Source organism: Zonotrichia leucophrys, chromosome 11, assembly GCF_028769735.1.
Source record: "Zonotrichia leucophrys gambelii isolate GWCS_2022_RI chromosome 11, RI_Zleu_2.0, whole genome shotgun sequence".
Classification (NCBI taxonomy): Eukaryota; Metazoa; Chordata; class Aves; order Passeriformes; family Passerellidae; genus Zonotrichia; species Zonotrichia leucophrys.
This window is the reverse complement of record NC_088181.1, coordinates 4471153-4484670: the sequence shown is the minus strand read 5'-3', so window position 1 is coordinate 4484670 and position 13518 is coordinate 4471153. Positions and strand designations below refer to the sequence as shown.

Sequence of the window (13518 nt, the reverse complement as noted above, 5' to 3'; positions counted from 1 at the left end):
AATTTGTGTTCTGTTATTCCCTCACATTCATGTCCCATTAAGGGTTTTTGCCCCTTTCTAAATAATTGAACATGACAAGGTGTTCCCTGCAGACCTCAGGGCACATTACAAGCTTCAAAACACTGACCACCTCCATTCCATCTGATGGGATTCTCATTTACTCAGCTCACCAAACCACATTTCTCTGTGCCATCAACCCCAGCTGTTTTCTTGTCTTGAGGACAGCCATTTACAGGGTGGTAATTTTGCCTCCCAACTTCCCTAGGGGTTTTCCTGCTGTTTCTCCCAGGTAATTGTTTGGATTTTGGTACACAAGGGTTTCTTGGGGATCAGTGGGCTCCTGTCAGCATTTAACTGGGCCTGCAGTGATGGGACTCACCCAGCTACCCCTTCCACTGCTTGGTTCTTACCAAAGATCTACAGAGCTGCTGGTGATTGAGGCTCCAACCATCTCCCTGACTCCCATCTGTTAATTTTTCATCTTGACGTGACAATTACAAGCAGGTCCTCACTGAGAAACATGAAATCACACAAAGAAATGTCAACACATGCAGCTAAGGAACAGTTTCACAGTTTAGCTAAAGCTTCCCAAAAGCTGATGAAAGCAGGTTATTGAGGTGTGAATGCCAGGCCTGAAACCCTCAGAGGTTTGAGATGAGAATGGTGCAAAACCAAACAAAACCAAACAAACTCTGAGGCCTCATGCTGGGGTTCCATTAGCAAGGCAGTATTGTGGAAGCTGATGTTCTCCCAGACTGGAAAGAAAACAAACCACCAAGTCCTTAAAGCATCAGCTCTCACAGAAACTTGAATTCACATGTGGTTGGGAGCTGTGGGATGGCTGCCATCCTTCCCTACCATGATGCTTCATTAGCATTCTCAGAGAAGGGTTTAATGAGAGCCTAAATGATTTTGCAGTTTTAGTTGGGGACTGTTGTTCAAATGAAGCAAAACAAATGCTGAGAAACCGCCCCCCTCCACCCCCAGACGCATCTAATTCCAAATACAATTTAAAAGCATGGTATTCCAATCAAGAGAGAGACAAACAATTTCTTTTAAAGCCTGAATACTGGATGAAGTCCCAGAATCCCAGCCCAGCTGCCCATCACACACACAGGCAATGGCAATGACAGTCACCCGTGGCTGGAGCATTGCATCATGGAGTCTCATTAGAGAACAAGGCAGAGCACAAGAAACATGGTTCAAACTCCACAGCACCACTGAACATCCTGCCCCTCCCCAAGAACCAAAGTTTAATCAGCTCAAGCATTACTAAATTCACACTGGATGGCTCACTTCTGTTGGACTCTGTCCTGGACTTTTTAAGATTCAATACTAAGCAAAATAGAAGCAAAAGAGAAACATCAGCAAGAAAGACAAAGTTGTTCAATACTTCCATATTTTCAAGCCCAGCAGTTATTACAAAATAAGCACCAAGAGCCTGCCAAAGGGAGGGACCAAACTTCACATGACAAGGGACAGACATACAAGAGCTGTCAGTGACCACTACTCAAAACCACACTTCACTTCTGGTGTCTGGTAACACTTTACCAGTTTGCAGGTAGCCATTTTCTGTAACAAAACCACAACTTACCCAACTTGCTTCTGTTTCCAGAGAAGAAACACTTTCATTTAGAAACATGACCACGTGGGAAAGTGCTACAGCTTAGGAGCTCGCACATAAAATGTACTGGAGCCTGTGTCAGAGCCAAGAAAGTCCTAATCAATGCAGGTTTGCTTTATGAATATTTCACTGCTATGCTTACACCTCTGTCAAGAGTAGTTCAAGCACAGATTTTATACAGCACAATGTTTCTACCTCAGGTAGGAAGCTCAAGTCAGACTTAAATCCATCCATAAATGTATTTATACCATTGGAAATGCAGACAGGTATTTCAGAACATCCCACCATGTCTGCTTGTAACTCTGTACTTAAAGTATATTTAAAAAGTCACACAGGACTGAGTTTTGGTTTTGTCTTGCTCACAAAAACACACTATGGATGGTGCTTTTAAAGGCACATTTTGCAAATGCCCCATGAATAAAAGATTGTGCTAAAAATAGTAGCTGATTTTACTGTAGCACTGAGCCACCAGCTGAATGTGAACAGCAAAGCTTCCAGATTTAAAGACAATAAACTAAAATCTACCTTTTCTTCACAGTTTGTTCAACACAGTTCTGTTGAAACAGAACCAACCTTCCTCTGTCCCAATTCCAAAATCGTGGATTTTCTAGGAAGCTGTTTAGCTTCTCATGTGCTTATCCATGCACTGTGCCACTCTCATGTCCAGCTATCCCTCAGGGAATGATGTGAAATTAAGGAGGCAGAATGCCCTTAATCAGAATTACTCCCCACTGGACTGAACAGATCCTGCAATGCAGGAGAGCTCTCTGCAGAAGCCTGAAAAAGGAAGACTCCACATAGAATCCATCTCAGCCACTGCTGTTACCAAAATAACCCAAAAGCTTCTTTCCATGGCACCACTGGACACTTGCCCAACCCACAGCCCCTCAGGACATGCAATTGCAGTGACATCTCCTGGCTGCTGGTGGCTCACCAGAACACACCTCACCCCTCAATTATTCAGCACAGCTATGCAGAAATTCACTCTCCATTCAAGAAATCCATTCAGAGGAATCATTTTCCTACTAATAAGCAAGAAGAATAATGGGATGTATTCCAAGTTTTTCTTGTGATGACCAACAATAAATCATTTCATAGCTCAGGTCACATCTTCCATGGGAAGAAAAATGTCTTGCCATCATTAACTCCTTTTCAGCTAGCAGTAATATATGATCAAGTTTTAAGTAATTGAACCAGTAGCATTTAATTAGCTCTGAAAAACTATCTCAGATCATGAATCACAGCCTTTCCACCTGCACAAAGTCCCCTTACTAGGTTAAAAGTATATTTCTCTTTCCATGTGTGATCCATCTTGAATATCTAATTAGGTGCTCCTGATATATGGATCATAGTTCATGTATCACAAGCAAAATACAGCAGACACAGTGTCCTTCTTTAAATAATTGAGTTTCACATCTTGTTTCACTGAGCTGTTAAAAAAAGACCAAAAAAAAAGCCTTGTGCCCATGGCAAAATGGCCACTCCTCACTTCAATTAACAAATTCCTTTCTGCAGAAAGCCAGCATTAAGGATGAGTAGCTTGGGCATCCTGAGGAAATGTAGCAACAGCAATATTTCTCGTTGAAAGGCTGTGCACAAAGAATTGCTGTGATTTTAGACAAGAACACACTGATGTTTTTCAAAAAACCCAGAGCACCAACTGACCAAAGAGAACTGTGTTTCTATCCTAATATTACTTCAGATGGCTTCATCACATGCTAAATAAATCAGTGCACTCAGCTAAATGTTGGGGGACATCTGTGGCCAGCACAAAAACAGGATCTCTCCTTGTATCAGACTGTATTAAGCATAATTTTTTACACTAAATAAACTAATCCACAATCATTAACACAAAACCCCACAGTTTTTATTCTGCTTTCAAGTGTGTTTCTGAAACTGTTATTATGCTTTTATTACAAGACTTACATAATTATAAGATTGGATTTTTTTGCTGAAAAAGAGGCAAAATTAGCAAATTTCTTTTGGAAGGCAGAAACTAAGATTCACAATCTGCTAAGATGTCAAACTGTAAACGTTGCCCAATATTTGGCTTGCTGTATATAAAAAAAGTTTCACTACAAAATCCTCTATTTTTAAATAAACTTTATAAAAAATAAAATTCAATACAGTGGATTTTATCTCTCTGTTCTTCTCTCATCTTATTTTCAGCACAGTAAAAAAGATCACAAACCAAGCATGTTTCTGCTGACTTTTTTCAATTTGAAGAGAGCGCAGGTTTCATTTTCATAATAAAGCAAGCAGTGAAAGCTGAACTGCCTTACTGAATTGGACACAGCTCATCTTTACTCCAAATACTTCTTTCAGATGTTATCCTAAACTGTAAATAACATTGCTTTTGATTGCATGCAACACTCAATTTAACTATGCAGAACATTTAAAGAGACTGATGGGATGAGCGCCCCACTCATGAAAAGCTGCTGAGAGAGGAAAGGATGTACAACATCCATTATATAAACACCCACTTTGGAAAGTGTCTGTCCTGTGGATGGTAGAAATTTCAATGAGAATAGAACAGATTTACAAATCCACACTTTACATTAAATAGCAAAAACTCCAAACAATCTCCAGTTCTTGGTACTCTGTTTGGTAGGCATTAGGTAACAAGCTCCACTTGTGCAGTTGACATTAATCCTGAGGTTTTAAGAACATTTTCTTAGCTCTTTTACTAGGTCTTGCATTACTATTCCCCTCTTCAACTTCATCATCTTCATCTTCATCATCATCCTTGAGTACACGTTGGTCCCTTTTTCTCAAAAATTTCTTCCCTATTGTTCCCACTAATGTTTCATATCTGTAGAGAATAAAAAAAAAAAAATACACCTTCAACTAAAATCAGGGGAAAAATTGTGGTGCGTCTCCTAAACATAATCAACAATTCAAGGGGTGCAAAAAACCTGGTCATTAAAAGGCTTGGAGAAACACAAGTACTGCATGACTTATTACATTATTATTCACTCATAGTTTCAATTTGTTAGTAGCTGGTAACAAGGAGGGAATTAGCATGGAATACCTCGATATCAAAGGGCAAAAAACCCCACAAGTGATGCAGAATTTACCCCCAAATGCATTGGATATTCAAGTGAAAATACACCAACATTCCTGGAAAATCAATCTGGTACAGTTCCATATCTATTGTGGGCTTTTTTAAAATTTTGTTTGTTTCATTTTTGGGTTTTATTTCCCCACACATAATACACTAACACATCATATTCCTAGCTAGTACTGATTATGTCATAAAATGTAACTTACCTTCTGGCCATTTCTTCATCTGACACATCAGCCTCCATTTTATCATCCTCTTCAATTTTTTCCTCCTTGCACTTGGAGTTCATTTGGATCATTAACTTCTGAAAATGAAGTGAGAAACAGCTTAAGCATGTAACCATGACACAATGGCAACAGTGCTGAAATTCACTGGTAGAAGAGCATAAGAGGTAAGAACCAAATTTAGTAATTATTTTCTGTTCCTGGTTAGGCTAGAGCCCATCATTATGAAAACTCATGAAGAAAAGGCAACAGAGACAGTGTTTCAGTGTATTGTACTACTCAAACATCCTAAAGGGCACTCCAGGAGACCAGATCATAATTAATTTTTCATTGTGATGTTAGCACACAGACCTTGAAATGGTTTTGTTAAAAAGAAAGAATATCTTCAAGCATTTACAGTAAAAGCCATGAAGCAATCATATGCTCTGTCACAGGGACAGCAAGTTCAAAGTAACTAAAAGAATTCTCTAGTAAATTACCTTACACGGCCTTCTGCAAATCTCTCTTTACACCTTCATCCTCCTGCTTCAGGTTCAGTGCTAACTTTTTTATTCCTGTCCCTGTGTACTTCTATCAGCATGAATCATGCCAGAAAGAAATTAAAGACTCTTGCCCAGCATTTTTACTTTGGAACTCTAAGCCCTTATTGATACAAGTAAGTATTGAATAAATAGAGTTGAATGTTTGTAGATTGGACTCTGCATTCTATGTCAGGAGGAAAAGTGAGCTTTTGTTTTGGTGAGCAGCATGTGGGATGGCTTCCTCACTTCAGGGAGGGAAAGCCTGCAGGAGTCTGCAATTACTGACCAACAACACAGGGAGCTAAAAAGATTCCATTTACCAGATGCTGCACTGATCAACATTTAGGGTTGAATGATGGAGTTTTGGGACATGGGAGGGTTCATGGAAGGTGCTGCAAAGGCCAATAAGGCTGCAGTGTGAACACTCAAATCCCCATCCCCAAGGGCTTCAATCCTAATGTGAGACAACCTCAAAGCAGGACACTGAAATGGTACCTCAATTTCAGGATTGAATCCTTTGAAGGACATTCTGCCATAAACGAGATCCTCACATCGCAGAAAGCTTCTCTCTTCTATTATACAGCTCCTGAAACCCCAAACCCAGCATTCTGTCAAACCATGCACTTTAAAATAATCAAATTAAACAAATGCAAAAAGGATGTGCTGTCTTCCCCCCACACAAATAAACAAAACCACAGTGTATTTTAAACCATCAACTGCTTTCTGCTCAATTGCCCTGATAAATCTTTCAGTACAAAGAGCTTGGAGTGCAAAGGAATCTTCTTTGCCAGCAAAGCTGTGCCAGTTCCACGAGCAAAATTAACTCTTCTGACAAAAAGCACTCTTTGCTGGTATGGTTCTGCCTACATTAATACTTTTACCAGAATAAAAATACCACATAAATATCACTCCCCAGGTGGCACTACTATACCAGCAAAAGCTCCTAATTAATTTTTCATTGTGCTGTTGGACCTGGCATTAGTTGAGTCTGTCAGGGTATAAAACACTGTGTCACTCTCTGTTCAGCAGATAGATTTCCCCCTTCTTCCTCCTTTTTTTCCTCTTTTAATGAGCGTGGAGTGAAAAAAGAAACATGACCCTGAGGCATTCATAATACACGTGCCAGATAAAAGTACTTTGGTGGATTGTTCCATCCTTTTCCTCACACACATGTACCTGCTCCCTCATCCTCTTCATCTCCCATGTAAATCAAACCCTCATGATCACAGAACTCAGGCTGAAGAGATTGAGCTCATTGTCCTGCCTTGAGGCAATATGAGTCACACATGTGCCATGAACAGCAGAGGTCCAGCTAACCTGTCCTCAAAACTCTTCTCATGATGAAGAATCCAGTGTCTCCTCAGGCAATTCACTCCAGAGCTTCAATAGCCTTATTGTTACAAAAGTTCTCCCAATGTCCAGCTTGAACACTCCTTGCTGCAGCTGAAGCTCAAATACCTTTTTGTCATATCCACCAAGAGTAATGGAAAAGAGTTATCAATGGCCTTATTCAGCTACAGTCAATTCCTTGGGTCCCAGCTTTTTCAAAACTATGTATGTTCTCCCTCAGTGGAATTTTTTTTTCACTTTAGAAAGGATGAAACCCAAGCAATTTCAAAAGTAGTTCTCCTGTTATTTAAGGCACCTTTCTAAAGAGCAGGACACATTTCCTTATTAGCTAAGCCTTCCTTTATTTTTGCCATTAGCCCTCCTATTTCAAAACCAGGATTTGAAGTGAGCTGGGCACAAGAGGACAGAACTGTCCTGAATCAACTTAACCATGTGTCTGGAGCTGAATTTATTAACACAAGGTTCCAAACTTTGTTTCTAATGAAGGGGAAAAGCAACAATGAATGAATTGCACCCTGACTGAAAGAAACTAATTGCAAGCATCTAGAAGAATGTGTGAGTGAAAGAAAACAACATACACAAGAATTGAAAGTAGGTCAAACTACACTAGGGAACCTCAAGAACAGCCCTAAAAATAAGTAATAAAAAAGTTGTAATGCCAGTCTGTCACTATTTTTGCTTCTGTTAACTGGTTATTTATAATACTTATCTTACAGGAAAAAATATGAATCTGCTATTTCCATTTCAAAACAATCCAATGACGATAAGAAGTACAAAAGATTACAAGCTTACTCTTTTTCCTTTAGATCTGGTACATCAAGATACCAGTGTTCTTCACTAATTATCTTCTTTTCTTCTTCCTCTAGTTGTTTTTTAGTTTGTGAATCCAAACCCCTTTGCATGAACTACAAAGAAAGACACAAACATACAGTTCAGTTTTCTGCATCATGAGTATCTTCTGAACATGCAGTAATTACATGATAGCAATTATCCATTACATAATGTTTAGCAGTTGATACAAAGTAAATGTTTCTTGTGATTTTTTTTCTCTGAGTTTGGTCAAAGTTTGTGCAAACAGGCAATGGAAAATTAAAACAGCTGCTGATCACAGCTATCCACTGAAAGTTAACAGTCAGTCACACCTGGACTTACATACAAAGAAACAGAGCTGTCCTAGCTAGTTTTGATGGATTGGAGTCGTCACAATTCCCTAATTTTACTAAAGTTTTTCTAATGTTTCAGTAAAGGCCAGAAAGAAGATAATGGTGTTGAAGTTATTGCTGCACATCAGGAACCAACTCCACCCATACAAACAGCACTGGAGCTCAGAGCTGGAAGTGGTTCATACCAGGCTGGCCTTTTTTTGAAACATCTGTACTTTCAACCATCCTCTTCTTTTCTCAGATTTAATGAACTGGATTGTGTTTAGCTCTGAAGGTACAAACCTGCCTTTGGAAGTGGAAAAATGTCAGAGTTTGAAAGCAGACTATGAGGAAAACTCCTCTGTATCCAGCTGTGCTAAAGGAAGATGTTCCCAGCTCCTCAGTTCTCACTGACCCACTGGGTGGATTTGTAAAGTTCTGGTCCAGCACTGTATTCAAGGACCTGCTAACCCTCTGCAGGAACAGTTTGCCAAAATAGCTGAGCCTAATAATCAAGTTTAGGGCAAGTTTCTATTTTTTCCTAACACAAGGACACTCCTGTCACTGGCTTCCTTGGTGATAACCTCTGTCAGAGGATGGGAACAGGCAGGTAGGAACAGCAACCTCTCAACAGCTGGGAGCAGAAAAAGACATCTGTCAGAGCCTATAAAAAACTGCTGAGAGCACAGAACTACAGACCTGAGGCCTGTGAAACAGCATTTTAATTTCCATTTGTCTTAAGTCAGGTGCCTGAACTGAGTGACAATGAAGTCTAAACAATGTCAATGAAACATGGTAGGAAAAAGCAGAACTCTTCAAAATTTTATAGTGATAACCCATATAGTCACACCTCCCTAAAAGTTGGGACCTTCCTGAGGATCTACAGAAAGTGTTTGGATAACTGTACCTGTCAGAAGTCTACATTTATACCAAGCTAACTCCCAGACAGAGGCAAATCTAACAGTACAGTTCACACACAGTCCTGTAAAAATATACAGGTGTGCAATGTATGTATTACAAACAACCCACACATCTCCAGTCTTTACAAAATGCCCAACCAAACCAAACTCAGAAGCCAACAGAGCTAGTGCTTCATTTTCTGTTTCTATTTGCATCCACTGTACAAGATCTTTAATGAAAGAAAAATTGACTTCTGTTTTCTGAGTCGATTCAGAATATGTCAAAGCTTTCCAATTAAAATTACAGTATCTTCTTGAGGAAAATAAGTGAATCTGTCATGTGGAAAAACATATTGCTCAAGGAAATTGGTTAGCCAGTTGAAAATCTCAACACAAGAAATTCTGCTACAAGAACCCAATTAAATAATCATTTCACACTCCATTTTAAAGATTATGTTCCTGAAGATTACTACAGGAAAAACCTAGATAGAAATTATGTGATCAGGTTTCTCTCGAATGTAAACACACACTGATGAATTAAAAATATATCAGTTGTGGTAGGCACAGAATGTGCAAGTCAGGAGGAGCTGTTTGGGTGAGCTTCCCCAAGCTATGAGATCTGGATCAAATGGTGCAAAATCTAAAAGTGTGTCTCCATGTGGCCCAGAATTTACTGCAAAGGTCCTTCCAACACCACTCACCACCTCTGGGTGCCACTGCACCCACCTGCTGAATGCTGCCAATACATTGGATCACTACCTGCAGAGGCAGCTGCTAAAGGCTTCATTAAAACACAAGATCTGCGTATGACCTTTTCTAAACCTACTGATCTCTTCAAAGCTGGTTATTACTGCCTGGACTGTGAACCTGCAAATGTCATGGCAGCATATTCACATGCCTGGTTCTCCATGGCCTTCCAGAGGAAAACAATCCAAAAACCTGCTTTTGAAATCTCCAGGGGGTTAGTATACTGGCAAACGAGAGAAAGAAAAATTTCATTTTAAAAGTGTATTATATAAAAATAAGAAAAAATAATGCTGCTGCCATCCAGGTTATGGGAGTCTGTATCACACATTGCTGGCTGACTCAGTTCAACACCTACTCCCTTTAGAGAGAGAGGCAAGATGTATTTTGTTCCTTATGTGCACAAGTTTTAGATTTAGAAGCATCTGTTAATTAGGGTAAATATTCCATCATCCAACTGTAGCAGAGTGCACTTTATGTGAAAAATTGAACTGAAGTCAGCTAACTCTTTTCAGCCAGAATGTGAAATATAAGCCCATATACGTGGGGAAAAAAATGGCTAAATAAAGCACCACAAGCAAGAAGCCACAAAGGCCCCATCATGTTCAGTTAAAAAATTGAATATTAACATAAAAAAAAGTACTCAACTTTTCCTGGTTGTTTTCCAGCAATAAAGGACCATCAATCAGAGAACGTACACGGTGTGAAGCAGAATCCATTAGCCAGTGAGCAGAGACTAATTTCACACTGGTGACATGAGATTCACAATTCCAAGGGTAATAAGTACATCGGGATGTTCCTAAGATCCCCGGCTTTTATGAGTTGGGAAAGCTGGTTAATATTAGATGTTAATCCCCATTCAGGCTAGGATTTCCTTAGCCAGCAATGCAAACAGGGTAAAAATGAACACACCAAAACTTTCTTTTCTCAACACCAAAAGCCCCACCCCCAAGCAAAGCAAATAGCATTGATATTTTAATTTCAATGTCCCGTTGAAATATTTTTATTTACATTCACAACAAACAACCCAGCAGCAGAGGAGCGAGCTGGAACCAAAGCACTCCCAAAAGGTGCGCTGGAGATGGGGCCAGGCTTTAGCTGGAACCATGAGGCTGCACCGAACCCTGCAGTTTGTAACCCCCGCGTTCGAGCAGCTCGGTGCCGCCATCAGTGATTTACTGCCGGGGGAGCAGCCCATCGATAAACACATCTGTTTATCCAGAGCGTGGCTGGCCGGCAATGGGCACGGCAATGCCCCACACCAGGCTCCGGAACGGCCGCGTGTGGCCGGGGACGCGCAGCCCGGCCGCGTCTCACAGCGCCGGGCCCCGCTCACCATCGGTGCCCGGCCCTGCTGTCCCCGCTTCCAGCCCCCCTGCAGGCCTCCAGCTCGCCCTCCCCTCCTTCCCCCGTCACCTTCATGCGCAGCAGGTTCTTGGACAGCTTGGTTTTCACCTCCCCGGCCATGGCGGCCCGCAGGCCGCGGCGGATCCCCGCGCTCGCGTAGCGCCGAGGCCGCGCACGCCGCGGGAGGAGCGGGGCGAGGCGGCGGCGCGGCTCCACCCTCCGGCCGGGGGCGGCCGCGGGCACGGCACCCTGCCCACAGCACCCTGCCCGCAGCCCCGGGAGCTGCCGGGGCCGGGGTGTGCGCTGTGGTGGTGCAAAACCAGCTATAAAAATAAACTCTACGGCTGTGCGGGGTGAGGGAGATCGGGGGTGTGAGCAGGACATAAATCCGCTCGGTACGAAATGGCAAATCAGTATGTGAACCTGACATGCCTTACCCATGCTTGTGTGTTGTGTAGTACTGGCGGCTTACAGCTTCATCCATTATTTTCTGGTGTTTCTAAAAGAGAATAAAATACTTCCCACACTGACATTTGGAGATTGCTTGACTTCATAAGCACTTATTTTTTTACAATCAGCACTGACTTTTATTTAAAAAAAAATTTCAAACTGGTCAGATGTGATTAAAACCGGAAAGCACACAGAGTCAAAGAGTCTCAAAGCTTTGTTAGCCCTGAATTGTGATTTATGAATTCAGTATTGGCAGTGCTGGTGTTGGACTGCCCCACTGGGCACTGGGAGCTGAGGAGGAAATCCTGATAGGGAATTGCCAGCTGACTCCCAGTCAGAAGCATGTACCACAATTTCTCTATATATCCTCATAAATCAGATTTCTGATGCCTGTTTTGACATTTGGCACATAAACTGGGTGATAAAGCAATAAGAGTGAGGGCTCAGTGTTCAAAACTTTAATGAACTGGTGTGCTCCAAAAGACAATTTAGGGAGAAAAGTTCTCATATATGCAAGATGTAGGTCAAAGCTTGAAGAACTCTAAAGATTTATGTTCTAATAGACTCCACAGAAAGGTATAATGAAGGACAAAACCTGATTGCAGTGGGAAAGGAGGGAGAATTATCCACATCCAGGCATCCTTATTACACATTTAAGCTCAGTGGACTAAAATGACCACAAATGCCAATGAAACATGGAGCCACAAATGCTTCAAGGCAAAGTCATAACACTGCATGAAAATATTTAATTTTCATGCAGGGAAGGCACCTTCATTCCCAGGCTCTGTAAATGAGTTGAAGCTGCTCTGAAGTTCAAGGCCCCAGTGAGAAAGTCACATTGTGAGTGTGCCAGCTAAGTTGTTTTGCTCCTTCTCTGTTCCCTTTCTCATTAACAGCTATCGTCCCTTTGCAACAAAAGAAGGCTGGGAAGAAATTTGCCATTTTCTGAATACAAATGTTCATCAAAGATTGAATATGTTTGAATCTTAGCAAGCAAACCAATAGGGGAAAGCTGTTAATTAATGTAATGGCAGAGTACAGCCAGAATCTGTCCATTTTTGGTGTTTTGTTCTATTTGCCACGCATTTTAATAATGCATTTACTTTTTGTTGATCATTGCAAATCAGAGCCCTGTGTTCAATTGCATGACCTTCAACGTCAGGGCTTTTCTGAGCAGTTTCGGTTCATTTACAGTGCAGGAATGTACTTTGAATGATTCCTTCTAAATACTGTGCTCTCCTCAGCACTCCTGCAGCCACTGAGCTGTGGTAGTGCGTGCCTTTGCTTGGTGGCCTTTCCAAGAGCTGGTTCTGTCCCTCCATCCTGCAGAACAGTCCAGCCCAACAATTCCTCAGCAGACTCTGCTCACAGCCTGTTTGGGATTTGGGCACTGCACACAACAGCTCCTCTCTGCTTCTGTTGAGAAGCAGCATCCTGCCCCCAAATTCTCTGGGAGCTACAATCTAATAATTTACATCACCATGCAGTGATGTATGAGATGAGGAGAATGCAAGGAATTTTCACTTTATCTAACCATGAAGATTATTCCTGGCGCTCCCTGCTCCAGGAATAATCTGCACCCCATGACTTGGTGCTGCACCCCAGGCTTGCACAGAGTTTCTCTCACTGTCTGTTGGCACATCAGCTAAAATCCTGCCTTGATACAGGCAGGGAGAAGCATTTTGCAGTAAAAGCAGTATAGGTTCTGTGATGTTTATTTAGAAATGTGGGGATTGTAAAAAGGCTGCCAAAAAATTTGATCTATTTTGGCAGTAAAAAAGCCCAAAGGAAATTTTTGGGTTGCATCTCCCATCACTTGAATTGGATAGGGAGGTTATAGATAACAATCAGCTGCCTTGTGGACCAGATTATACTGTCTGGTAAATGTGAAGACACTCCATTGATTGCAGGAGAAATTTTTATGATTTACTGGTGGTGGTGGAGGTAACTCAGAGAAGAATCCAGCCCTGTAAATACGCCTGCTTGTGGAGTGAGGGAGAGGAGAGTTAGGAGAGAAAAAGAAGCTCTCTATGTTTAGAGAAGAATTGAGGGTCATTGTAAATGACAATTAGACTCTCTCCCACAGCTGAGTGCTTCACAGCAGCTCCATTTTCAACCTAGAAATCAATTTCTTTTTCAAAACAAAAATACTC

The 13518-nt window shown here is 41.4% G+C and overlaps 1 protein-coding gene across 2 annotated transcripts; it reads right to left on the bottom strand.

Annotated features, from left to right (window-relative positions):
• Positions 1–3469: 3469 nt before the first annotated feature.
• On the bottom strand, positions 3470–11118 carry MPHOSPH6 (M-phase phosphoprotein 6). 2 transcript variants are annotated; one of them, XM_064723503.1, is made up of 5 exons: positions 10985–11118; positions 7576–7688; positions 5929–6019; positions 4895–4992; positions 3470–4436 (listed from the first exon to the last, which is right to left on the bottom strand). In XM_064723503.1, the coding sequence occupies exons 1-5, from the start codon at positions 11033–11035 to the stop codon at positions 4271–4273; spliced, it is 519 nt and encodes a 172-aa protein (XP_064579573.1). In that variant the 5' UTR covers positions 11036–11118; the 3' UTR covers positions 3470–4270. The 2 variants fall into 2 exon arrangements, with proteins under 2 accessions (XP_064579573.1, XP_064579574.1); XM_064723504.1 differs by lacking the exon at positions 10985–11118 and adding an exon at positions 10217–10420.
• Between the last annotated feature and the right edge of the window lie 2400 nt (positions 11119–13518).

Bases quoted from the DNA above. Each gene is read 5' to 3' on its own strand.
- MPHOSPH6 (XM_064723503.1), bottom strand. From the start codon at position 11,035: ATGGCCGGGGAGGTGAAAACCAAGCTGTCCAAGAACCTGCTGCGCATG. The intron at 7,689-10,984 runs GTGACGGGGGAA...CTTTCTTTGTAG, and splicing joins AGAACCTGCTGCGCATGAAG to TTCATGCAAAGGGGTTTGGA. The intron at 4,993-5,928 runs GTACCATTTCAG...CTTCATTTTCAG, and splicing joins GATTCAATCCTGAAATTGAG to AAGTTAATGATCCAAATGAA.